Source organism: Alternaria burnsii (assembly GCF_013036055.1).
Source record: "Alternaria burnsii strain CBS107.38 chromosome Unknown 732, whole genome shotgun sequence".
Taxonomy (NCBI): domain Eukaryota; kingdom Fungi; phylum Ascomycota; class Dothideomycetes; order Pleosporales; family Pleosporaceae; genus Alternaria; species Alternaria burnsii.
In genome coordinates, this window is record NW_024066113.1 from 1,581,367 (window position 1) to 1,607,238 (window position 25,872).

The 25,872-nt window shown below is 50.8% G+C and overlaps 10 protein-coding genes across 10 annotated transcripts; 7 read left to right on the plus strand and 3 right to left on the minus strand.

Moving 5' to 3' along the window:
* Positions 1-391: 391 nt before the first annotated feature.
* GT037_006012 (mfs general substrate transporter) lies at positions 392-2,615 on the plus strand (the record flags this gene model as incomplete). Its single annotated transcript, XM_038931059.1, has 3 exons — positions 392-1,228; positions 1,281-1,851; positions 1,903-2,615. 3 exons carry the CDS (start codon positions 392-394, stop codon positions 2,613-2,615), a joined length of 2,121 nt encoding a protein of 706 aa, XP_038786748.1.
* A 210-nt stretch (positions 2,616-2,825) lies between these two features.
* GT037_006013 (sorbose reductase sou1) lies at positions 2,826-3,656 on the minus strand (the record flags this gene model as incomplete). The annotated part of the gene is made up of 1 exon (XM_038931060.1): positions 2,826-3,656. The coding sequence occupies one exon, from the start codon at positions 3,654-3,656 to the stop codon at positions 2,826-2,828; it is 831 nt and encodes a 276-aa protein (XP_038786749.1).
* A 933-nt stretch (positions 3,657-4,589) lies between these two features.
* On the plus strand, positions 4,590-5,397 carry GT037_006014 (uncharacterized protein; the record flags this gene model as incomplete). Its single annotated transcript, XM_038931061.1, has 2 exons — positions 4,590-4,620; positions 4,676-5,397. 2 exons carry the CDS (start codon positions 4,590-4,592, stop codon positions 5,395-5,397), a joined length of 753 nt encoding a protein of 250 aa, XP_038786750.1.
* A 1,291-nt stretch (positions 5,398-6,688) lies between these two features.
* Positions 6,689-8,203, plus strand: GT037_006015 (uncharacterized protein; the record flags this gene model as incomplete). Its single annotated transcript, XM_038931062.1, has 4 exons — positions 6,689-6,693; positions 6,744-7,141; positions 7,194-7,791; positions 7,846-8,203. 4 exons carry the CDS (start codon positions 6,689-6,691, stop codon positions 8,201-8,203), a joined length of 1,359 nt encoding a protein of 452 aa, XP_038786751.1.
* A 1,218-nt stretch (positions 8,204-9,421) lies between these two features.
* Positions 9,422-10,780, plus strand: GT037_006016 (uncharacterized protein; the record flags this gene model as incomplete). Its single annotated transcript, XM_038931063.1, has 2 exons — positions 9,422-9,736; positions 9,803-10,780. 2 exons carry the CDS (start codon positions 9,422-9,424, stop codon positions 10,778-10,780), a joined length of 1,293 nt encoding a protein of 430 aa, XP_038786752.1.
* A 583-nt stretch (positions 10,781-11,363) lies between these two features.
* On the plus strand, positions 11,364-13,116 carry GT037_006017 (uncharacterized protein; the record flags this gene model as incomplete). Its single annotated transcript, XM_038931064.1, has 5 exons — positions 11,364-11,617; positions 11,711-11,856; positions 12,175-12,496; positions 12,578-12,809; positions 12,874-13,116. The coding sequence occupies 5 exons, from the start codon at positions 11,364-11,366 to the stop codon at positions 13,114-13,116; spliced, it is 1,197 nt and encodes a 398-aa protein (XP_038786753.1).
* Positions 13,117-13,312: 196 nt separating this feature from the next.
* On the minus strand, positions 13,313-14,269 carry GT037_006018 (uncharacterized protein; the record flags this gene model as incomplete). Its single annotated transcript, XM_038931065.1, has 1 exon — positions 13,313-14,269. One exon carries the CDS (start codon positions 14,267-14,269, stop codon positions 13,313-13,315), a length of 957 nt encoding a protein of 318 aa, XP_038786754.1.
* Positions 14,270-17,152: 2,883 nt separating this feature from the next.
* On the plus strand, positions 17,153-18,929 carry GT037_006019 (mfs general substrate transporter; the record flags this gene model as incomplete). Its single annotated transcript, XM_038931066.1, has 3 exons — positions 17,153-18,132; positions 18,197-18,406; positions 18,458-18,929. The coding sequence occupies 3 exons, from the start codon at positions 17,153-17,155 to the stop codon at positions 18,927-18,929; spliced, it is 1,662 nt and encodes a 553-aa protein (XP_038786755.1).
* A 977-nt stretch (positions 18,930-19,906) lies between these two features.
* GT037_006020 (mfs general substrate transporter) lies at positions 19,907-21,763 on the plus strand (the record flags this gene model as incomplete). The annotated part of the gene is made up of 6 exons (XM_038931067.1): positions 19,907-20,199; positions 20,251-20,634; positions 20,686-20,923; positions 20,979-21,374; positions 21,435-21,555; positions 21,627-21,763. 6 exons carry the CDS (start codon positions 19,907-19,909, stop codon positions 21,761-21,763), a joined length of 1,569 nt encoding a protein of 522 aa, XP_038786756.1.
* A 994-nt stretch (positions 21,764-22,757) lies between these two features.
* Positions 22,758-25,574, minus strand: GT037_006021 (uncharacterized protein; the record flags this gene model as incomplete). The annotated part of the gene is made up of 7 exons (XM_038931068.1): positions 22,758-22,788; positions 22,835-23,060; positions 23,109-23,409; positions 23,544-23,589; positions 23,642-24,467; positions 24,518-25,370; positions 25,539-25,574. Coding segments are annotated over 7 exons (2,319 nt in total), but the record flags the coding sequence as incomplete, so codon positions are not given.
* Between the last annotated feature and the right edge of the window lie 298 nt (positions 25,575-25,872).

Here is a 25,872-nt window from a genome sequence, read left to right on the forward strand (position 1 = left end):
AATCCCGCATGAGGGCGCTGGTGTCGGCAATACTGGCAAATATTCTCGCCATGTTGCATGCGACGGATGCGGGCGATGGATAGGCCAGCAAATCTTTCGCCCATGGCCACGCACGTCAGATACATAGGGCGCGCGGCTTCCTACCAGAGGGGCTGAAGCTTGTTTGTCACTATCGACAGCACCCGCACTCAACTCCCGGGAATACGGTCACGACTAGTCGCACCGTCGCACACTAGATCCACGCGATCCACAACGGGCTCGACGTCAGGCTCGAACATTCACGAACTCGGTCCCGAGTGCCGACGACCGCGATTTTCCTTCGTTCCCAGACGCAGCCGAAGCCGTGGTCAACGTTCCTTGAGGAAAGAAGAAGAACAAGAGCGTGGCCATGATGCAGGAGGAAGACTACGAGATGCTGCGCAACGAGGCCAATGCGAGCCCTGAGCGCTTCGCAGATTGGGACCCGCACCGTCAATTCCGCGAAGAATACCACCAACGACACCTGCACGATCAGACGCCCGATGAGCGGCTACGGAACATCGAGGCACACGAGCGAGGGGAGCGCACCGTGAGTGAGCGGTCGTTTCCCCAGGAAGCAGTCGCATCGCCCATCCGAGAGAAGGAAGAGGAAGTCGCCTCGCCTCTCTCACGACACAGCACATCTTCGGCTTCGACGGCAAGTTCAGCCAGCTCTGCGTCGACACACAGCGCGCGCCTCGAAGAAATACGCACTGCCCGCTCAACCCCACGAGACCGCCGACCGACTGTCAATTCACAAGCCTCGAGCGGCAACTACCTGACATTGCATCCTACCGAGCGCGACCCCGAAGCCATCCGCCGCATCGAGACACACAGGAGCCAGCATGCAGGTACTGTTGGTGCATCGCGCGTCGACTCGCGCTTGTCGAGGACTCTCACGCGCCGCCGCACTGAGAAGCCATTGCCCAACATGGGAGCTGGAAAACCCTTCCCTCCGCTCCTGCCAGACAGGGAAGAATACGTTGTCGAATTCGATGGCAAGGAAGACCCACTGCACGCGCAGAACTGGCCCATGAAGAAGAAGATTGGTATTGGTGCCATCCTAGCCTTCGATGCCCTCACAGCGACCATGGGCAGCAGTATCTTCTCAGCTGCTACTGGAGCAGTGTCACAGCAATTTGGCGTGGCCAATGTTGTGGGTACCCTAGGAACAAGTCTGTTCGTCTTCGGATATGCTTTTGGACCTCTGGTGAGTCAATGCTAGCCACAGAAATAGGACGAAATATGCTAACGATTCTTAGATGTGGGCACCCTTCTCCGAGTTGTACGGCCGAAAACCTCCCCTCATCATTGCCGCATTCGGTTTCGCCATCTTCAGCATCGCCGTAGCTGTAGCCAAAGATCTTCAGACAATTCTCATATGTCGATTCTTCGCTGGTCTCTTTGGCTCTTCCCCACTCGCTATCGTCGCAGCTGTCTTTGCGGATATGTTTGATAACAGACTTCGTGGACTCGCCGTCGCAGTCTTCTCCGCGACTGTCTTCATGGGTCCTCTACTAGCACCCTTCATTGGAGGCTTCATCACGCAGAGTGACCTAGGATGGCGGTGGACAGAATACATTAGTAGTTTCATGGGCTTCTTATCGTTTGCATTGCTCTTCTTCTTCATGGAAGAGACATACCCACCCGTGGTACTCATCAACAAGGCAAGCGAGCTGAGGAGACGAACCAAGAACTGGGGTATACACGCGAAGCAGGAAGAAATCGAGGTTGACTTCAAGGAGTTGATCGTTAAGAACGTCAGCAGGCCTATGCGCATTCTCTTCACTGAACCAATTGTATTGCTCATCACCATCTACATGAGCTTCATCTGTAAGTTTGACCTATCCATCGAGTTGTAAGAACCTGGGCTAACAGCACTAGACGGCCTCCTCTACCTCTTTCTTACCGCATATGCACTCGTCTTCCAGGGAGTATATGGCTGGAGTGCCGGTATTGGCGGACTTGCATACTTCGGTATGGTTGCTGGTGAAGTCATTGCTTTCATCATCATTGTATCTGACAATCCGCGATATGTGCGAAAGCTGGAAGCCAACAACAACATTCCCGTCCCGGAGTGGCGATTGCCCATCAGCATGGTCGGTGGTGTGCTCTTCGCGGGCGGCCTCTTCTGGTTCGGTTGGACAGGCTACACCGGTCAAATCCATTGGATTGTTCCTGTCCTGAGTGGTCTGTTGACTGGCTTCGGTATCTTCTCCATCTTCCTCTCACTCCTCAACTACATCGTCGACGCGTACCTTATGTTTGCTGCCTCCGCCATTGCAGCAAACACCTTCATGCGCTCCATCTTCGGTGGCGTCTTCCCGCTCTTCGCAACATTCATGTTCAACGGTATGGGTATCCAATGGGCCAGTACTCTGCTTGGCTGTGTAGCAGCTGTACTTGTACCAATGCCTGTGGTTTTCTATCTATATGGTAAGAAAATCAGAGGCAGGAGCACCTTTGCGCCTGCACCGGATATCGCGCAAGACAAGAGGAGGGACGAGGAGAGCAAAGGTGCTGAAGGCGTTGATGCTGCAAGCGGAGAGACGACTGAGAGGGAGAGCATAGATAGGGCGAGGAGTAAAGACGAGTAGCGGTTTTAGTTTTGTTTCAACCTTTCCATTTGCATTTAGCGAACATATACCTTTGTAATTCGAAATCATTTCTTCTCCATCACGACGGAACGCTCAGGATCAAAAGGCACAGTCATACATGAGTTTGCAACAATGTTTGTTGGTTATGTTTCTCCCTCAATAGAGAACGGTCCTTGGTATCAATTCTTCTCTTCTCTCGTTAGTACCTGCTTATGGCAGTACGTATCCACCATCGATGATGCAGTCGCTACCAGTCATGTAGCTGGATGCATCGCTACCCAGATACAGGAACAATCCCTTGATCTCCTTCACGTTTCCCTGTCGTCCTAGTGGAATCATCCTCAGTCCCTCGTTGATAACCTGTGGTCCGGCACCCATCTTTGTGTCAAAGAATCCCGGGCTCACAATATTAACCCTAGCAAACTCTCTCCACTCCCTTGCTAGCGACTTGCCCAAATGCGATACAAAGGCCTTTGTGCCGTTGTATATGGGCTGGTCAACGGGGACGTTGACGATGTGTGCTGATATCGAACTTGTGAGAATCAAGTTGCCGAATCCTTGCTTCTTGAACACTTCTCCTGCGTACTTGGCGCAGAAAACTGGGCCGTCGACGTTGACCTTCATGAGATTGTGGTAGCTCTCGAGTGTCTGATCGAGAAGTGGTTTGCTGTCTCCCGTTCCAGCGTTTGCGACAAAAACATCAATGCGGCCGAAATCCTCGACCACCTGTTGAACCGCTTTTTGCACGGCAGCAGCGTCGATTTGGTTTACGCTGTAAGCTTTTGTCTTTACGTTGTGCTCCTTTGCGAGGGTCTCTGCGCGTGTGATGGCTGCGCTGTTGGAGTTGTACCAGAGGGCTACGTTGCCGCCAGCTTCAGCCATGGCGTCGGCGACGGCTCCACCAATTCCTTCAGCAGCGCCGGTTACGACAATCGTCTTTCCTGCCATACTAAATTGTTGCATGACATTTGTGGGAGTGTTGGGGACAGGCTTGGGGAAGCCAGCGCGAGGCGTCTGGCATTCTTCGATTGACATTGACATGTTTGCGGTTTTGGTGAGGAAGACTTGCTGAAGAAGCACGGGATATCGGTATGAGAAGTTTAAATAATGGTAAGTACAGTTTTATATATGAGAAGTCGGACTCGGAGGTCAAGAGCTTTTGTATCTAGACACGTGAATAAGAGCTGCGGCAAGTTTGCCGAGTGAGGCTCAACCGCCGAAAGCTTCTACGGACCATCGTTTACCCCGCCAAGGAACACATTGGATGGTGTTGCGTCACGGGGTGGTGTTGCGGGGCAGTCTGGAGGACTGTCGTCCGGAGTCGGCGGGATGATTCCCGGCTTCGGTTGGTGTCCGGGGTGGTCGGCTTACCTTCCTTCTGAATTTGCGCGGGATCCTACGTCGGGTGTCTGCTTACGACTGCCTTCCTCCTCTATCGTGCGAAAATGTTGTATAGAATTCTCCACTCACATGTGACTCTTTGTCGACGTTTCCAACTCATAAGATATGTTCAATAGGTCCGATGCTACAGCTGCGACCACTTTTCCGCATACACCAATCACAATGCCGAAGGTGTCTCATTCGTCTTTCTTTACCAACTGTATAGCTACGACTGTTCAACAAAACCGCTCCTCTAGTGGCAAAAGTTGGAGTGATGAACTTGTAAAACACATGAAGGAGCGCGCTTTATCAATACTATGCGAGTTATGAGAACACATGTCTCAAGAGTAGGCATTGTTGCTTTTCTGTTAGCGCCTGATTCTAGGTCATCATTTGTACGCTTGGGACAGGCCTTCGTGTTCTGGAAACGAAGGTTGTTGTGCAAACGGAGAGCTCAAGGTTGCCACTGCCTCTAGTTTCCAGATCCTTTCCTTCACGTCCCACACATGAACATTACAACAAATTGATGTGAGCAGTGACCTTGTGCGGATCCTTCCTAGCGACGCGCTCAACATCTCATCACAAAACTACAAGATGGTCTTTCCATTTCTCAAGCTCGCAGCGGGTAAGCGCAAAAGTGGCGGTTACACTAGCTGTGGTATGTCAATTAACAAAAGTAGAGCTGCGCAACCGTATCTACTACTTCTTCGCCGTCCACGAGGAAAGACACGTACGGATTCGCAAGGCCGATGAAGTATCTGGGGTCTTCGCTGGGCTTACGGGCGTTTCCCAACAAGTGAGAAGCGAATATCGACCGATACAGCGCAGCGTGACTCATGTCACTATATGCTGCAATGATATCAACGACTTTGTCAACACCTTCCTGACAACAGATCAAGACCGCGTCCATCCTTTCAAATCTATCTGCATCTCGGAGCAAAACTGGACTACAAAGTCACAGGATCTCTTGCCTCTTGTCAAGGCAAAGGTCGCAAATTCTGCCTTTTGGTGCAGGTTCGAAGCGGATGTAGATCAGCGCGAGGGCGATTCATCGTTGCAAACTTTCGGTCGCATCCAACAAATTGAGTACCAGAGAGGTTGCGTCACGGCGCTGAACGAAATGCTGAACAACGAAAACGCATGTTGGAGAGACAAGATAATGAATGACGAGATCACTGCGCTCAGACTATATATCTGGGCCTTGCCTTTTCATGGCCTTCATGTGTCTTTCGGGTCCGGTCACATTCCCCAGGGTATCATCGCGTTTCGTACAGGTGATGATAAAGAAAAGTTGGCGGAGTTCTTCAACCATATGTGGAAATCTTGGGGGTTCAGTCCTGACTTTAGGAAGTTCCTTGTGGTCAAACACTGCGAAGACGGAATTGATATTGGCCATTATTGAGAGCGCGTTTCGATACTCGAAGCTCTACTTCCTATCATGTACATAGTGAAGTGAATTGTAGGTGTCTCCAGATGACAATCATGGACCAACAGCTGGAACTTCACATCAGCAAATACACCCTTCTTTATATGCAGTAGCTGTATCACACAATCAATCGTACAAAGCCTACCATGGGCCTTGAGATTTCTTATAGCCGCGTAGTAAGCTTAACATCGGCCGCTTAGCGCAAGCTCTTGCCTGTGCTTTCGCTTCTCTCAGCCCTGCTTCAGAATCCACGTCATCGATACACAATCCCCCCCTCCCTTACCGGACAATATCAAACACGACCAGGTCGTTACCCCTCAAAAACATCTTCTCGTATTATCGCCTTGAGATATCTCTCATACAACCTATACGGAATCGTAGCACTGTTGTTCGTCATGTATACAAAAGGAGATGGTTTGTACTTTCCACACTAAATTCGCTCTTTTTCCAGCTACAACTACCACGGCAACGATCTTGACTACTTATGACTCCATCACTCTAGATACTTATGCTCGCAGGAAATCACGCGTTATCACGGCATGGCTGGCTGCTACCTCCGGAGTTGGCAAGCTGGCTGACAGAAAGTGCTTTCTGCCCACTTCAGGTACTCACCCGATAACACCTGCCGCTAGTATGCTGAATCTATAAGCAGAAAACCATGTGACTCAAGAAGGACGATTTCCTATCAGCTGACGGCACACATCTTGGATTCAAGTGTACATGTGGCTGTTTGCGAGATCGGAGGCAGAACCCAAACGTCCTTGACGCTTCACTACGACAAATCACGTTGATAAGAGCCCAGAACTTTCCTTCCCATTGACTTTTGATGCTTCCTTGAGTATATTATGTCGCAATAGCTATGGATAACACTGACAATACAAGGGAAAGCACCACCCACGACCACGCGACTACGCCACGCGACATGCGCCAGCTATTGTACAACGATACAATCGATCTCTTGGCTACTCTCCAATCTAAAGAACTGTAATTGTAACGCCAAGAACCGCTGTTCTCTTACCATAAGCTTAATGCCTAGGTGACCTTCGATTCTAGCGATTTCCCTAGTCACCGTCAGAGCAGCTTGGGACAATCATCGTTCGTGCCATCCTCACTCACCTTTACTTGTTGGGTGCATATAAACCCTCCGACCGTCCACCCTCCTTTACTTCTACACCCAGCAAGCACTTCTCAACAATTGACTATTGATATCCTTGAGCTATTGAAAATTTCCCAAGCACGAGAAACAAGATCGAAAAACTACGAAGCAATGGCGTAAGTTCCACTTCCTTGCACGGAGATATGGACTCTACTAATACAGTCAGTCCAACTCGTCCGAGCACTCCGCCCCCTTCTAGGTTTTCTACGAAGTTCAAGCACCCTCCACTTGGCCCCGCTCCGTCAACACCAGGTCTCCGCCAGAATGGTTCTGACGACACCGCCAATATCATGATGGGTTCCGAGCATGCCATTGTCCCTCCTTCTCCCGGAGTGCCTCTTCCTAGCTTCGAATCGCTCAGTGTGAGTGCCGCGCCCTTGCGGGACATGCCATCTCGCAGGAACAGGAGCAAGGGCAATGCACGTACTGGTGCTGGCGTCAAGAAGCAGACCAAAAGGAAATCCGACGACAAGATGGCGAAGGTTATTGATGCTGCTATCAATGAGAAGACCGGTGGCAGTGCTCCAGCTCTGCCGAAGCCTTTCCGATTCATGGATCTCCCAGGTGGCAAGTGTTTTACTTCTGAACAACTGTGACATCAGCTGACTGTTAGTAGAAATCCGGAACGAGGTATACATGCACACGCACGGTCGCCCGAAGCAAGCTCTGCTTGTATACAGGCCACGCATCGCATCTCTCCGTCCACGAACCCGTCTAGATCGCGGGCGTACTCTTGCGTCCGACCTCGCTGGTCAAGAACAAGATGAAGAGATCCTGAGCGCCAGCAACAAGTCCGGCCGCTCAGCCAAGTCCAAAGTCAAGACCGAGCTCCGCGAGACCAATCGCCCATTTTGGGGTCTCACTCAAGTTTGCCGGCAGATGAGGATCGAGTATCGCCCAATCTACATGGCCAAGCAAGAGATTGGCATGGATCTCACTGAGATAGTGGACTATCTGCAGACGTTCTATCCTGCCGCTAACGATGTCGTATCCCAGCTCGCACCCCCAGGAGAGCGCCAGAACGACGCGCCCTTTGTCGGAAACCTTACGATTGCTGTAGGTGACAAAGCCAACGATCTGGAGCGTGCTTCAGACGGTATCGAAGTCTTTCCGCTTCTTGACATCTGGTCCAACAGCCTCAAGATCGAAGCTGGGTTTGGACGCTATCTCAAGGCCAACTACATTCCGGAGACTGATGGTGAAGCCAAGGATCTGTGAGTCTTCTTGTCTTTAGCATCAGAACAACATGGCCACTGACCATCTTGCAGCTATCGTCTCTTTGGCCGCCGCGTACTCAAGAACCGCTCTTGCTCAAGCATGAACAACCTTTGGCGATCAATTCTTCGCAGCAGGTCTCTCGCTTCAGTCCGCATCCACCGCAAGCCTGCCCCTCGTACTGCTGCCTCAGCCCCGGCTGCAACCTTTGCTGGAGTCCAGCCTCCTGTTCCTGCTGCGATCAAGCCCTTCATTCACATCATCTTCAAGACAGACACCGCGGAGCCATGGATGACTGAATTTGAGTCTGTCGTCCCGAAGACACCTACCAATTGGCTAGCGGAGCGCGGCTTTGGTAGCATGGAGTATTTCGAGGTCAAGGTCGGCGTTGAGCAGAATGCCTCCAAATAGCTGATATATCAGAATTGTCGGCATTGACTTGAACAGTCTGATGCAACGTTGACATTCTCTTCCACTTGCCGTCCTGATACGGACGCATACGAAAGTTTCTTGGCCCCTAGGCCGATATCCTTACGGAATGTTGGTTGACTTGCTCAGAATTGGTAAGATTTACGAGGTACCATATATGATAGCATACCGAGGTTGATGATGGTGGACGACTATACGCAGGCGACGCGTCTCGCACGTCACGCCTTGAGCAACATCTAGCATGAATCAATACTTTGATTGAATATTTCCCAGTCCTCGTCTCCACCAATGTGACCGCTGATCTCGGAGAATACACTTAAACAGGTTGTCAAGATGGAGTGGCTGAGGTAGCTTGTTTCCAGAAAAGAAACATCTACAGTCTTTTTTTATAGCAGCCAATCATAGTGCAAGATGCTCCACGAAGTCGTAACGCTTTTGCCACGCTTTTTTCAGGTATCCACAATGCTTCGGATATGAACAAGAGATGCAAACTGTCGATGCATGTCTATATTGGTGCGCATAACGTTTTTCCAAGGACGCTGTGTGTTCATGACCGCACGTGCACGACGTCATGGCTCGCCAACAGCTGCCGCGCCAAACTTCGCTCACGGCTCCGCGCCAACGTTCGTCCCGAACCTATCGCACCGGCTATCTTGTCCCAGGCGCTGCGATCCCCAAACCCACCTATCTGCAGCGGAATGTGTTCCTTTTCCCCCTGAACTCGCTACCCTGATGCACGACCCCCTGCATTCGCGAATGAGACAGGGACCGTTTGGTGAGTAGCACAGCAACAGCATGCGCGTCAGGTCATGCTGTGCAGGCTGCAACCCCTCGTTCGCTGCGATGCTTTTCCCGCGAGCAGGATGGGCTGGTTTTTGATGATACATTGACATCCATTGACGTCTAGACTTCCCGTCTTCCGCTGGTACTGAACCCACAAGCGCACACGAATCCCAGTAAGTCCGTGGTACTGTGAGGTCATCGACCAGGATGACGGCCAGCCGCAAACCTCATACACTACCATAGCTCACCAACCCCTCCCCGGTCGCTCGAGGTTTTATTTGTTCTTGGGGCGTTCAGGATATCCAGTCGTGCCGCCCATGTCCCTTTATGTCGTTCAGATGTCACTTTGCCAATAACTTCGACGATACGTTCTGCTGCCACCACACTTCCGAGCCCAAATCGCCTTCTCATCCAGATATGTCGCGACCACAGAGCATGCCTGACTTCGCCGCGCTCATGGAGTCTTCCATGTCGCAGACCGTCTTTGAGTCGTCTAGTTCGAACATAGAGAAGCGCATACACAGCCGAAGACAGACTTCACCCGAACGAAAGCCCCAGCATATGCGCAAGAAGCCCAGTATCTCGCTGGCTGCTGGACTCATGATGAACACCGACACCCCGCCAGCCACTGGATCACTTTCGCCGCGCAAACGCAGCCAGAGCCGACCCGCCCAGGATAAGAAGGTCGAAATGGAAGAGGGTGGGAACCTGTTTTACGCCTATGCGCTGAGAGTGAGTGATGGAATTGCACTGTGTGCCAACATCCGGGCAAGAGCGGCATACTGACTTATGCTATAGAGCGACTATCCTGCATCTCCCCCGTACATACTCACATTCGCCTCGGCCGCAGTCTGCTCGCAATGGTGGAATCTCGTTCAGCAGGAATACACATCGTCGTCGCGTCCAAGCCCGCAATATTTCGTTGTCAGGAGCGAGGACATGGAACTCATTATGGAGGACCCCAAGTTCTCCGACATCCACAACAAGTGGTTCTACACATGCCAGGATAGCCCGACCTGCCCGCCAATAGTTCTACCCCTGCAGCATGCAAACGGTGTTCCCGCCGTTGCGCCTCCACAACCAGCTGAAGAGAAAATGAGCACATCGGCTCTCGACAGCCTGGCAGAAAGCTTGACCCGACTGGCACACGTAGTGGAAAGCAATGCAGAGCAGGTTCACGCGCTATCAGTTGCGCAATCGACAGGCTTGCAGGCGATGCAAGAGATCAACGAATCGAACAGCATCCAGATCAAGGCCATCTCCGAGTCCCAGATTAAGCTACAAGCGCTAGTCGACCAGAACGCATCGCACTACATCGCCCTTTCCAACACATCGTTCCAGTCGCACGAGCAGAGCAGACTAGCGCAGGAACAGACTCGAAAATCCCAAGAGCAAACACGCAAATCTCAAGAGCAGACTAAAGACATCCTCAAGACCACTGTGTCTCAACTCCAGACTCTGTCCAAGAATCAAGTCGAGCTTTCACAAACATGTCAGGGCATGATGCGTAGCATCGAGACCCTCGGCGACTCCGTTACCCAATTCACTTCGAATGTCATCTCAGACACTGCGAGCAACCAGTCACTCTCCACCACTTCATTCAACGCCCTCGCAACTCGCATCAGCCCGCCACCGCGCAAGCTCAACAGACGAGTAAAGGGTGTTTGGTACGAGTACGACAATGTGGGTTCGCCCGACGGCACACCAAGGAAGAGAATCGATTCAGTCAGCGTAGATACCCCGCCGAAGAGCCCGGTCATCTTCAAGCATGTCTGACGGTGGTACGGCTGGCTTCGAAGCATTCGCTTGACACCCCCGACAGAAGAAGAGCTCAATGAGGAAGCACGAAATGCACGACGACCATTACTCGCTGCTTGAAGCCCTTTATATATATCGTCGGCTGATTATGTTTTCTACCGAAAGATGAGAAGCTCCGCCTAAGCCAGCCGTTTTTGTTGTGCATAATATTGGCGTTTGGAGCGAACGGGCTATGACCGGATATGTATTTCTTTATGACAGCGAATCTTTTATCTTTTATTTCTGGCGCATTGTACCAAAAGTCTGAGTTGAAGCAGCTGGCTGATGCTGATGCTGATGCACATTGGGGTGCTCTTTCCGTTTGTATCTTTTCTTGGCGCATCACAAACAGTCAGTCATACTCTCTGCGTTTGTACTCTCAGCATCTTAGCGGATCTCCTTCGAATCAATCTATCTTCGCTAGTGCAGCCTGTTGCTAGCCAAGCTCCTTCCCTTACTGTGCCTTTCTGCAAGGTTATCAATCCTAAAGCAATCGCTGAACCCACAGCAACCCCAATCAACTACCCACGTGCATATGAAAGGACACGACTAAACCTTCACCATGAAGCTCTTGAATGCCATTCTGGTGCTCTTCCTAAGTTTTTGCAGCGTTTCTGCCGCTGCTGTGCTGCCGAATGCCTTTCCCGACGTCGCCAACCTGACCTCCGACCCTGTCCGACATTACTCACCTACTCATGGCACGTGCTGTATCCTCCTCGGTATTGTTGAGAAGAAGCCTCAGTCCCCGAATGACCGCGAATCTACCGCCTGGGTTAGTCTATGGGATGGCGCTACCAAGGAATTCAAAGGCCTCACGTACGTAGTCCACGGCCATGCGAGCGACAAACTCTTTTACCATTTTCTACTTTCTTATTTGAATAAAAAGACCGCGATACTAAGGCAACACAGGTGGGGTGACGGCGAGCCGGTCCGCCGCATTGTCACCGCACACTCTATAGACGGCGATCCAACCGGCGAAGCCCTCAAGATTCACGGGCTGTTCTCACCTGCCGACTGCTTCAGCATCAAATGGATCAACCCAACTCCTGGTCTCTGTACTGCTTCTTTCCTCATTGTTCATCCTTGACGCTTTCGTAATGTAAGGAAACGACATTTGACGTTCCACCTCGCCACCCAATTTGGATACGGAAGCCACACTCCGCCTTGTAGCAATATCCGCCCAATCTATCTCAGGTCACGTCCACGCCTTCTAGAATAGTCGTGGAATAATCCACCAAGAGACTGCATATGATCTCGAAACAAGCTTCGGTGCAATATACGGAAACCGGGTCGGGCATTGTCGCACGATACACACATCTGCACTGAATGGAATCAGGAAGTGGATTTGGAGCTATATAAATCACTGCCTACAGCAGAGGCATCGAATTCAGAGGATTCAGACAGCCCAGAATCTATTGGCCGCACCATGTTCGTCAACGCGCTCACCCTTCTCGGTCTTATCACCACCGCATCCGCCCATGGCTACCTCAAGTCGATCTCTGTCAACGGCGGCGCAAACTACCTAGCCTGGCAAGTAGGTCAAGACGACTATCTGACTCCTGAGCCTATCCGCTACGCTCGTCGCATCAAGGATAACGGACCTGTTCCTGATTTCACTACAAAAGACATAACTTGCAATGTTGGTGGTAACCTGCCAGCCAAGGGTGTCATACCTGTTATGCCAGGGGACAAAGTGTATGCTCGCTTTCTTCTTTTGCCCCCTCAATGTCGCCTCCGTAACACGAACTCATGTCTTCGATACTAACCTCCATCAAGCAAACTTCAATGGGACCAATGGGGCTCTTCCCACTCAGGCCCCGTGATGAACTACCTCGCCTCCTGTGGCACCAACTGCTCAACCTTCAGAGGTGACACCGGAACACCCTGGGTCAAATTCGATCAAATGGGCTACGATACCACTAAATCTCCTCCGTGGGGTTCGGATTTTTTGGCCAAGCAAGGCGCAAGTTGGACTGTGACAATACCTGCAGGATTGAAGGCAGGTGAGGTAAGCTATGTCTGTACGAAAGGCATATGGAATATACACTAACTTCATGCCTTCACACCTGCAGTATTTACTTAGACACGAGATTCTGGGACTGCATGTTGCAGGGACGAGGATGGGTGCGCAGTTCTACCCTGCGTGTGTTCAAATCAGCGTAGGCGGAAGTGGGTCGAAGGCGTTGCCGGCTGGAGTTGGCCTACCAGGTTCGTATGATCCAGATGACAAGGAGGGAGTGCTTGTGCAGCTTTGGCAGGTGCAGGCCGGGCAAAGGGGATATACACCACCTGGCGGACCTGTCAAGACTATTTAGGAAATCAAATAGGAGAGACAGATGGAGCACCTGGAGAAGATAAAAGGGGTAATCTTATAGTGTGAAAACGAGACCAAGTTATCCTCTCTTCAATTGCCTTTGCATGAATGTTCAAGTCCTCATAGGGCTGCAACGAGCGTGTGCTCGAAAACGGTTAATTTAGCACAGCTACCAAGGCCATCATGTGTCTAACGCCTTAAGAGCGTGCCGCTAGCTCTACAGCGTCGTGAACTATTTCCTCAAGAGTCACCTTGGGTAGATCCAGCTTCCTGTTCCATACCTCTTGCTCAGCCTCGAAGTCATACCCGACATCCACGTCAGCACCGAAACTGATAGCTAGCAAAGGAAATGTTGCATTCAGGTCTCCAGCATCAAACTGGTCTCGAAACCTTTTGATATCCGGACCACTCTGCTTCTCCTCAATAAGAAATCTGGTCTTCGTCTCCGCTTCTAGCGCGCTTACGATCTGCCTCGTGCTAACCGAAAAGTCACACAGGAATATCTGCTTGTTCGCTGTCATAGCTGGGTCAAGTAAAGCTTTCGCAACTGCCAGCCCTGTATTCTTGCTGCTTGTGACAGCGAAGCACTTCGTCCCAGAATCATATACTGTTGCCTTCTTCTCTTTCACATCGATGCCGAGGAAGTTGCCAGACTTTAAAGGATCGAGCGCCCAGTCTAGCCAACTTCCGCAACAGATGCTGCTCCACGTCAGCTTGCCTTGGCTGTTTTCGCAGGCCTTCATAAGATACTCCAACATCTCGCCCTTGCGGTCGTAGGTAGGGACGAGTGCACGAGCTCGAGGGTCGAGGTTGTTCGCGCCAAACTCGCTAGGAATGAAGCGTCTTACGCCTGCTGCGAGCGCAGCGTCGATGAGTCGAAACGCTAGACCATCCTTTTCGCCTGAGATAACAGAGCCAGTGGTAAGTGCAACTACGACTGCCTCCTGTCCCCTGAAAGCTTCGGTAAGTTCTTCGGTTGTGAAGGCGTCCGAGATCTTAATGACCGGGATATCGGACGGGAAAGAAGCTGATGATGATGCGCGGCTGACGATGGTGACGTTCAAGGAGGATTCGGTGAGGAGTGCGTTGAGGATGGGTGCGCCGACCGAGCCGGATGCTCCGAGGATAAGAACGGTCTTTATGTGGCTCGACATAAGAAGGCCTGCTTATTGTGAATGGTTCTTCCTGTTGAATGGGATCAAATTCTGCTCGATGATCTGTAGTTCAACTCTGTTCATCTGTCCTTATATAATATCATTCGTATATTGTAACGACGTGGTGTCATGCTTCATAATCGGAGTATGTAAACGACGACCTTCGAAATCCCCTCAAGTTTCTCATGCATCGGCCGCCGCATGCTGGTGGAATGCGACAGTTGTTTCTAACAATACTCACCAAGGACTTTACACGATGATAGGTTCTTGCATGGTGTTGGATAAGCAGCACGTGATTATGGTCAACGCTTGCGGTATAGTGGGTATGCGTGGTGTCGGCCGCTGCATTTACCAAGGCATAGTAATCGTCGAGTCACATAAGCATACGATCTTTGACGCCTGGGTGAACTTCATCCAATCAGTCGTCGACTGATATGATATAAAGTCCACCGCAGTTTGAACGGCCGGTCGTGAGAGTCCCACGAAGCGCAAGACATGGCAAGCATGCTGAAGTCTGTAGGGATGAAGGTCGTCATGGAGTAAGAGCCTGGTACCACAGTCTGGTTTCGAATGCCAGCCGGCGGCAGTCGTCACGCCGTCGATATGGCGAGATCCCGCCTTGTTAGTATAGCTACGTTTTAACGGCGAGTTGTTTCGGGCGCGGTGTCGGAGCGTTGCTGGAAGGGTTGTAAATGTACAGCGGGTGCTTCGTGATAGTTTCTGTTGGGGGTGGCGGCGCGTTCGGGCCGCTGCTGGCCGGTGTCAGCTCCTCCAAATGCTACTGCGTCGCTACATTCCCCTACGCTCAACACCGTCTCTCCAACGCTCGTCTTTTACAAGCCAGTAGCTCCTCGGTCTCAAATCCTTTGTGAAGTGACGTGGGGGAGACTTGATACGGAACGGCTGGACGACGTACTTCGCAGAGCAGGACTAGGGTCTGCCCGGCGAGGATTTTTGAAGGATTGTTCTCGGCATCCCCTATACAAATCGATTGTGCTACCAGTGCCATCCCCTCAGTTCCCGTAACGCTACACGAGCGCTTGAACCCCGTGTTCTTCCCGAACAGTATCCACCCTGCGCGACATTGAGCACGGAAGGTGCATTGTACCAACGATATCTCCACGAACCCAGCATTCAGACGATGAACAACTCATATGTCTCGAACAAGACATCTGGTTTGCAGATCGAGAGCAGCTATCTACATGCCACTCAAGTACCCAAATGAACGCGTTTCTTTGATGCTCACCTACTCTAGTTATCATCACAGCTTCCTAGGATACCCGTTATTGCATTGCGCTCGCCACCATGGAACACCAACTGAGCTAGTCCGGTTCCACCATCATAACGAGCAAGATTAATGCCTTCGCGACCTTCCCACATCAGACCGATCATTTTAGAACATTTCGACATGGATGACAGCCGATCCTGTTGGACCAAGCTGCGCCCAAAGTTAGTTGCAATTCCACATCCAGCTCGCGTTAGAATAGAGCACTGAAGGTGAAATTGGTACGCTCACTGAGCAGGCTCACCCGATACGTTGCCATACCCGGCTTAGCAGAGTAGTACCAGCCTACCGGATCGATACAGGTTACCGCTTAAGTTCCAGCAATTTCTACAGCAGCTTTGACGCATCAGGCTCATTCGGTAGTCGCAAATACGCGAACATGAAGACATACGTGTCTCGTATCACAATGGCGTTGGCAGATGCCGTGTGAATATCATTGCCTAGAGAAGCATAGTTCAGAGTCGCCCGGCTTCCCGACTGATGGTGTTGCGTCTATAGCAACGTTTTACGGGAAGGATAGCTTCACGCGATAAAACCCAGAAATATCGGTAGCGTTGGTGGCGCACAGAATCTGACCCTGTCTAATCAGCTTGGATGCGATGTATTCACTTGGGGCGCAATTCTTAGTGCCTAAAAGCTCGTGCCAGTAAAATTTCCCACTTGGCTACCCATGTTACTGGCCTGCAATTTTGCTGGCGAGACGCAATACACCACGATACCAGTATCATCGCATGATCGCGCTTGTGATTCTGCAAGGGTCTAACTGAGCGATAGAGCATCCCGGTATCGAGTTACCAAACTGGATGGAGATGCGGCTCTCAAACACCGAGGATTGGATAACATGACCGGTGCTTGAGGTAAGTTCTAAATGTACAAAACGCATAGGATGCATCTAGGCCACATCAAGCCTGCAGCTACAACATACAAAGATGGCTTTCGCTATGGCTTTGTTCTATCCTTACCCGAACTCGCCTATTTCCACCTTGGTAGGATCCCTCCGTGTTGGGCCACCTAGCTAAGAAACAAAGAACTACAAAGTCGGTATGCGCTATGTTCCCCACATAAGATCGAATTACGAGCTCTCATTACCTAACAATCCCAGGGTCTCAAAGACGTCTAAGTGTTTCATGCACAGATATCTAAGCTCAGCTAGGCAGATCCTGCAAGTACGACCATACCTTGTTCCGGTGTATCCAGGCCTAAGACGCATGCAAACTCAAGGATGTAACCCGTTTATCCGCACGCCTATGGAGAACTGATTTCCGGGCTGATTCCGCGGGACTTTAGTGACGACCGCATAAGCGTTGTCGCGATGCAGGTTTAGGATAAGTTATTAATATCTCGATTGAACTTCCAACTCATTTTTTTCAGGCTGTTCAAGATTGCTCACAGTTACTCAATAAGTAAGGCTTACCTCGTTTATGTTCTGCCATTATTTGTTTATTGTCATTACATATGCGCGTATCATTATTACCTTTGAATCGAGCGAGGTCAGAACGACGACCAAGAGCCAGAGGCCAGAAGCATCACATACATCGAACACGAACAAAATCAACTCTTCGCTAGAGCTGGAACCTATAAGAAGCCGTGACATTATCATGAAATTCTTGAGTTCGTGGGCAAGGAGCAACGCACGAGGAGAAGTACGGTCAAAGGAGCAGATCAGACCCACGCATCATGTATTGGCGGCTTTCGTCGCACTCTGTCTCTCCATATTCCTGGTAGCACTCGACACCGTACTCATACCAACGGCTCTTCCCACGATTTCTCGGTCTTTTCGCATCTCCGACTCCGTATACGCCTGGACGGGATCTTCCTACCTTCTCGCGAATGCCTCATCCGTCCCTTTCTGGGGTAGGCTTTCGGACGTATTTGGTAGGAAACCGGTCATCCTGGCAGCCAACGCTGTATTCCTTGGCGGGAGCGTCTTGTGCGCCATCAGTAAAAGTTCTTCCATGCTCATCTCTGGTCGAGTGGTCCAAGGTCTGGGCGGAGGGGGCGTCGTGGTTCTAGTACATGTATGCGTCAGTGACCTGTTCACGATCCGGGATCGGTCATTCTACATGGGTACCGTCGGCGCCATCTGGGCTCTGGCATCCGCTCTCGGACCGGTACTTGGTGGCGTCTTTGCACAACGTCTTCATTGGACGTGGTGTTTTTACATCAACATGCCAATCGTCTCGCTCGCAATCGTGGTTCTCTACCTTACATTGCACGTTCACAACCCACGAGTACCTCTCATGGCCGGCCTCGCAGCTATGGACTGGCTGGGTACTATCACAATAGTCACTGCTACTGTACTGCTGCTTGTTGGTCTCCAAGTAGGTGGGATTACATCATACTCGAATGCGGGAGTTCGTACGTGCTTGGTGCTTGGACCGATTGCGTACATTGCCTTTCCTTTCTCACAACATTGGGTAGCTCAACATGGTGGGAGCCCAATCATGCCATTGCGAATATTCAAAGATATCAGCAACCTCTGCGCGTTAGCTGTTTGTGCATGCGACACTCTAGTCTTTACTTCGGTGGCTTACTTCCTACCTCTATACTTCCAAGTTGTCCTTGGTCGCAGCTCTGGGTAAGTGGTATTCTCGAAGACCAAATGTGAAACATATACTGACTTTGCACCCTTCTATCTGAAGTATCACAGGAGTTTACATGCTCGCAATCGCAATACCGTTAGCGATAATTTCATTTGTGTCTGGTCATGTCATCGAAAAGACTGGTCGCTTTCTCGAGCCGCTTCAAATGGGACTCTTTATTATGACACTTGGAGTCGGCCTGCTTATCTCGCTGGGTACTTCGCCAAATCTCGAAATCATCATTGTGGTGCTGATTGTCATCGGCCTAGGGTTCGTGTACGCAATCTCTATACATACGTCAACTACTAATGAATAGACCAGATTTGGTCCCAATTTCGGTGCACCACTCATCGCTCTGCAAACACGGATTCGGGAATCAGATATCGCCTCCGGTACCGCAGCTTTTGGCTTTGTACGCGCGATTTCAGGTGCGATTGGTCTTGTCTTAGGCCAAGTGGTATTCCAGCTTCTCATGGCTGCATATCCCAAGGAGATTGTTGACAGTGGTGTCACGAAGGACATCGCCTCGAAATTTACTGGAGGCGAAGCTATATCTTACAGCGTCATCATCACTGAGCTTACTGAATCTCAGGCCCATGTGGTTCGCCACGAGTTCATGAGTGCACTGAGAGGGATGTGGATCTTTTACACGACTGTCGGCGCAGTGGGTCTATTAGTGTCTTTTGGTATTAAAAGAACGAAGTTGCATCGAAATTTAATCACCGAGCTCAACAAGATGGAGTGTGCGCCGAGCGATGATGCGTCAGATAGCAACATGCGCGCGCGCGGTTGATCGCTCACTCGTCCGCTCCAAGCTTTGGAAGAACACAATCATCGCACACATTCTATATCACCATGCATACTTAGACGCTAGTTCCGTTGCAATACGTTTTGCCAATACAATGGCGCAACATATACATACATTACGTTCTATTATTACTTACCCGCATTCCTGCTTCTTCTCAGTCATTCTAGCTCCTCCTCGCTCCAGCCTTTATCGCAATACTTGCAATAGTCATTCAGCAGGGTTGCATGGTTGCCTAACTTCTGCGTAGGCTTGGGTGATAGAGCCAGCAAAACTGTCTTGGACTGAGAGGATACTTCCGCCAGCAGCTGGGAGGCTATGACAAGGTTATTCCGAATTGATGTAGAGCAAGAGAGACAGATAAACATGATGGGCACTTCCGATACATGCCCAGTAATAAGCTCGAAGTTTGAAGTTGCTCGGCAGCACTTCCCGATGTACCTAATGATGTCATCGTGGCTTTTCAACATCTCGCTCCTCCGATTCTCAACCTTTCTCTTTACTACTCATCACCACAACAAACATACGCATTTACCAGCTCCCCCCCCCCCGAGATTACTGGAATCGAGTATGTACACGTGATATTACTCTGGTTCTGACGTGCTTCGTGATGTGACTCAATACGAGCACGCCACTGCTTCAGACCTGCAGTGCATGATCAGTAAACACAATAACGAGCCTCGGATCCCTAGCACTCAGCCAATCAATGCCGCCCGTTCCAATCTAACTTAGTCGAAACCTCTCTTTTATCATACCCCCTACGGCTGGTGAGTAATTCAAAATGCCAGAGCTGAATCTGTGGCGCTTCATCGTGCGGCCGTACTGCGGGCTCCCTACAGCGATGGGATCACAAAGTCTAGTAAACAATTGGACGTGCATTCTTGGCCTACTACATATCAGAGGGAGTGCCAACAAGCCCTTATTCAATCTGCATTGCTCTCAACCTCCCTACCGGACTCTTCGTCATGAGTTCCCGTCACCACCAAAATGGACATGGGACATTTATCCATGATCCAGAGAATGCCCTTGATGAAAAGCAGGATGATTCCAATTTCGAGCATCAGCCTCCAGGCCAGACTGCGAATATCTCGGAAGAACAACGCGCCAGCGACCGAGTAGCGGATAAGGATAAATCGAGCACACTGCCTGTTAGTTCTCTAGACTGGAACGGCCCTGATGACCCCGACAACCCTCACAACTGGTCTATATGGAAAGCAGCTTATCATACCACGATCCCAGCCGTCTTTGGATTTGCTGTGTAAGTTTTAAGCCGATTTTTATATACCATTGAGAAAGACTAATGATTCAGCACATTCGGCACGTCTGTGTATTCACCTGCAATTGCAGACGTGATGCGAGATTTTCAGGTATCGCGAACCGCTGCGCTTGTCGGAGTCACATTGTATACGCTCGGTCTCGCGTTTGGTCCAATCTTCACCGCACCCTTCAGCGAAAGACAAGGCCGAAAACCTGTCTATTTATTCTTCTTTCCTATTTTTATGCTCTTTACACTCGGTGCAGGCTTTTCAAAAAGCTATGCGAGCCTAATCATATGTCGGTTCTTCGCAGGCCTAGCGGGTAGTCCAGGGCTTGCCGTCGGTGCGGGGACGAACGCAGATCTATATCCACCACATAAGCGCGCCCTAACTACAAGCTTGTTCTTGATGGCTCCCTTTGCTGGACCTTCAATTGGGTAGGTGAAGCCTGTAGTCTATGAGATTTACGATTCTAATGATAGTGACAGACCTGTTGTTGGAGGGTTCGTTGCGCAGTACAAAACTTGGAAGTGGACCCAATGGTGCATCCTCTTCCTTGCTTTGTTTGTGTATGTTACCGCTCTACCAATGAGTGAAACGTACAAGCCGATGATTTTGAAGAAGCGAGCAAAGAAGCAGGGAATTGTCACAAAACAGGAGACTGCAGATCTGACGAGCGAGATAGTGATGAGGTTTATTCGGCCTCTCCATCTGATTTCAACGGAGGTATGTCTGCCAGTGCCTGGTCAGTCCCAATTGGCCTTCAGCTAATCTTGCGTAGCCAGTGGTATTCTTCTTCTCGCTTTATACAGGTTTTGCCTTTGCAGTGCTGTTCCTGTTCTTCGCAGCTTTCCCCTACGTCTTCACAAGGCCGCCGTACTCTTTCACGCCCTCTCAGTCTGGTCTCGTGTTTATACCCATCTTGATTGGCGTCATTCTTGGAGGCATAACTACCATTATCGTCGATCGCACACTCTACCAGAAAAAATATCGAGAGACAGTTTCGAATGGCAAGTCACATGTGGACCCCGAGCATCGCTTGTATAGCGCAATGGGTGGTGCCTGGGGCATGGTCATTGGCTTGTTCTGGTTCGGCTGGTCCGCTGATCAGGGCGTTCACTGGGCTCCCACTATAATTGGGGTTATACCGTTCGCATGGGGTAATCTCTGTGTTTTCGTAAGTCGTATCGTAACTTGAACATGCGATACGTTGGCACTGACAAGCGTTTTCTTATAGACATCCTCTGCACTGTATCTTTCGGATGTATATGGCGCGATGAACGGTGCATCGGCTATAGCGGCCAACGGGATAGTCAGATACATACTTGGGGCTGTCTTTCCACTTTTCACTGTACAAAGTATGTCATGATGTGCGCCTGTGACAGGCTCGCAACCATAACAATATTACACAAGCTGACATTTGTACCAGTGTATGACGCTCTCGGTATCGGTTGGGCGACTTCGCTGCTCGGTTTTCTCTCCCTAGGAATGGTACCCATTCCATTCTTGTTCTTCAAATATGGACCCGCGATTCGGGCCAAGAGCAGATACCCAGTCGCAAGTTAGCGCTATTCTAAAGCGTTCTCGGCGTTCAACACGATTCATGAGTTTTCAACCATGATAAGGGTGCTCAAAGCTTTTATTTAGACCTGGAAGTAGATTCCGAGGTCACCAGGACATCTTGCAATCTGCTCTCATGCCGTCATGCTTCGATTTGTCTTTCAGTATAGCTTGTGCCATCGCGCAAGCTCTGCGAGACATTTAGGATTTGCACTGGTATGTCAGACCTGTCAATAGAATGGCGGAATGAGGAAGACCAAGAGATATGAAGTCGGCAGAATGGCAGCTCACCATGGTGAAGTCTGTGCCCACTGCAATGTAATTATCAAGCACAGTAATCATTCAGCATGCGGCGATGCGCCATGTGGCTCCGGAGTAATAATCAGAGTCTGTACGAGTCCCCAAGCAGTAAAGTGGGACCGGCTTGATGATTTCGTGTAGTGTTAATAAGGAAATGCCCCGATGATTACATGGCGTACGCACCGTTGAAGCTCTGTCGACCCTACCGTTTTCTAATCATATTGCTGATCACTAGTTACAGGCGGAGATGAGTCCGTGGCTAATGATTGCTATACCCGAACCAGTATGACAGATGACGAGATAGTATCAACGTTGCTGAGATCTGATCTACGAAGATATCTGGCTAGTTGGATCTTACGGCAATGTAGCTACGTATTACTGAGTTCTCTAGACGGTGCTTGTCGTAGTGAATATTAGGCGAAAGCTGGTCTGCTACGAAGTTGTGAGCCACTCTTGACGTGGACGCGCATGATACATGGGGGCGGTTTGGCACAAGGTATTGAGGTTTGAAATGCCTATTCGTCTTCGCTAACATGCGGGGTGGATGATGTCACACATTACACACTTCGGAACGCGACTATATCCTTTGGGTGATTGAAACAACTCATCCATCTTCCATCATTCCCGTTATTGGTAGGCTCACTCGTCTCGCATGGCGCATCGTCGCATGACAGCTCGCCAGACGTCTGTAATTGAACAATCAAGCAAGCACCCCAGTCAAATCTAAGAGGCTTTGCATTGTTAGTAGCCATATCATAACAGGCCATCACAACTCACTTCCTGTCCTCTTGCAACCGTTTTCGCAGTATATTCTTCCGCTCTTCGGGTTGGTTTTTGACCTTTTCGATCTCCTCCTGCGATAACGGCTCCGGCAGGCTCCCTGGGTCTGGCTCGTACCACTTCTCCTTCGGTGTCTTGGTGCCATCCGCAAACACAGCATCCGTCATCTTGGCCTTGTATTCTTCTGGGAAGCGAGCCAAAAAAGCCTCGATGAGTTCAGCGCCTGTCCGACTGGATTAACACTGGCCGTTCTCGTACAAGAGAGGCTTACTGAGGCCTTCTGCAGATAGCACTTTTCGATCTGCAGTCAGTGAGCGCAAGACGCCATCGTTGCCTAGGAATGTGATGCCGAGAATGTCATTCTTGAAACCTTTGAGTACGCGGGTGACCTCTTGCTGGAGTGGATCACTGGTGTCGTAGCTGGGCGTACATCTTGGAGCTGCAGACTGCTCTTCTTCTGGTTTTTTCTCACTCATGATACAATAATTGAAACGACGAAAATACACTAAGTTGATTTCTGGGTATACGGAGGAACATAAATAGGGACAATCCAATGAGGCCGCCCATAACAGCTGCGGATCAGCGTCATTCGCCAAGGGATGCCTAACGCACTTTTACAACGTGCATCTTCAGGTACATTGCCTTCCCATAAATACATTACAAGAAAACGGGCCCTGCGACTCGTGGAAATCATAAAAAGCCATACCTGACATGGCAGACAATTCACACGCAAAAGTGCAAAAACGTAAGCACTAGCAGCTAGGTACGCTCTCAATCAAAACATTATCAAGTTATCATCATGACATCCGCGGGGCTCTGTCAATAGACATGCGAGCGGCTGCAATATCCATGGACATGCGAGGGGCGCGGTCGATTGAGTGCCTCGAGAGCTGGTAGCTCATGCGCCAATCAAGCGGCAGGCGGCCTTCGTTCGTAGTCCGTCGAGAGGCGTGGCCGACAACAACGTGCATCTCAAACTTGTCCAATCCGGTCTTCTGTAAGTAGGCTTCATATCCCTCCGACTTGGAAGCCCGCTTCATCCACTCCTCACTCACGGCCGATGGGTAGACTACACGCAGCAGAGGCTCAGCACCTCGGAATCGATAGTATTGTCGGATGTCGTCGTGAGGGAATAGATGCAAATCAATCCTCTTCATTGGTCCGTTGACCGCGGTCAGCCAGCTTTGGTTGCTGTTCTCGGGATTCGGGAGAAGCTTGTTAAGTTCGGCAACGATCTCGGAGATACTGCGGAAGACTACACCCTCGGTAGACGTGAAACGACAGTCGGTTCGGCGTGTGCGGACGAGGCATCTGATAAGCGGCAACAAGTCGATGGGCTCCATATCGAAGCACGCCGCATCGATGTCCAAGGAAACTTGGCCCTTGAGAGAATCCACTTTGACGAGATTCGACTTTTGGCTCCAAAGGTCGATGATGTAGTGCGCCTTCTTCGCGTATATCGGCAGAAACTCATTGCGAATCTGTTGGCATACCTGAGTGAGGTTGTAGTACTGTCTACGCGGAGAGCGCGCGAGTTCGCCTTCGCGTTGAGCCAGCGCCGGGTCGTCGTGTCGACACATCCTGATGGGCACCTCCTCGCTCATGCGCTCATAGATGCGGTTCCTTATCTCTGTGTTTTGTTAGTGCATGTATGGGGAAGGCGGCTATGGTCTGACATACCTGGTGGCAAGTCAAGCAGCTGGACTGGCGCAGACTTCTTCGGTGTCGGAACATGCTCAACAGCATCATCGAGTTCAACGGTGGACGAGACCGGCTCAGCGAGGGCGGGTTCCAAGGTCTCATCTTGTACGAGCGTGATAGCCTGCTCAGAGGTCTGCTCGTGAACCGCTGTTTCATCCGGGGTGGTCGCACGAGTTTCTGGTTCGGGCGTCGCGCACTGAACAGGAGCACTGATGGCGATGTCGAAAACTCCAGGCTCTGCTGCTTGCGCAACCGGAGTCGAGTTCCATGGTTCCTGCTCAGGCGTGGCGCAACGAACAGGTGGGGTAGGTGCGCGAGTCTCGTGTTCTTGCTCATGCTTTTCTTGGGGCTCCTGCTCTGGCTCTGGCACAGACGTGTCCTGCTTGATGGCGGGCGTAGCTGTGACAAGGACCCTTTGCTCGACCATCCATCCCGTAGTTGGCTTCGACTTTTCGGGGATGACTGCCAGCTCTATATCACCATCCTTGGTTAATCCGCTACCACGTTTCTCGACATCAGGCTGTGCATCCGCTCGCACTTGACCTGCGACGCGCTCGATACCGTCTTCATTGGACGCAGGGATGTTGTTCGGCTTCTCAATCGTGGGGTGGTCGGTGGTTGCAGTAGTTCCATGCGCGTTGACGGGCTCGGGCGTCGCGTCGTTTGTTTCAAGCGGCTCCGTCAACGTCTCGCGCGTCCGTCTCGCCCGACCACAACTGAAGAGGTCGCCCAAAAACGACATGGTTACTCTCCCACACCACCACGTAAGGTGCGTGGATGTTAGGACTAGTACCGTGGGCAGGTAGTACAAAAGTAGGTAAACCGGCACAATCTACCTTGGGGTGTCTCCTAGCTATTATGTTCCTCCGGCCAGGATTGCGGCATCTAGTGAAAATGAGGGCTAAGCCTTTTCCATGATCGATGAAACGTATTGGGCGAATGAAGTGGTGTGTAAGATTGCTATCATAGCGGGATGACCGGGGTGAGGTACGTGCTTTACCCCTGATCGGCGCCGATATCTCCACTTCTGACCTTGACTATCTTATCTACACGTGCTGCGGCACTTTCACGACTCCATCAGCTGGCATCATGCCCGCATTTTCTCGCCCTGCCGGTAGTCCGCGGAACGGCGCGCGCAGATGCTGCGTCTGCTCGTTCCTTACAATCTCATCAAGGTTGCGAGGCACTCCTATTTACAAGCCTGCTCCCGCTCACCCACCGTTTCATCTCGGATAAGATGCTAACAAGGCTAACAAATTCACCGAAGAAAAGCATCGGTCAACTGACTACTCGTAGCGGAACTCTCCAGTTCTCCTTTCCTAGTTCGACGCAAG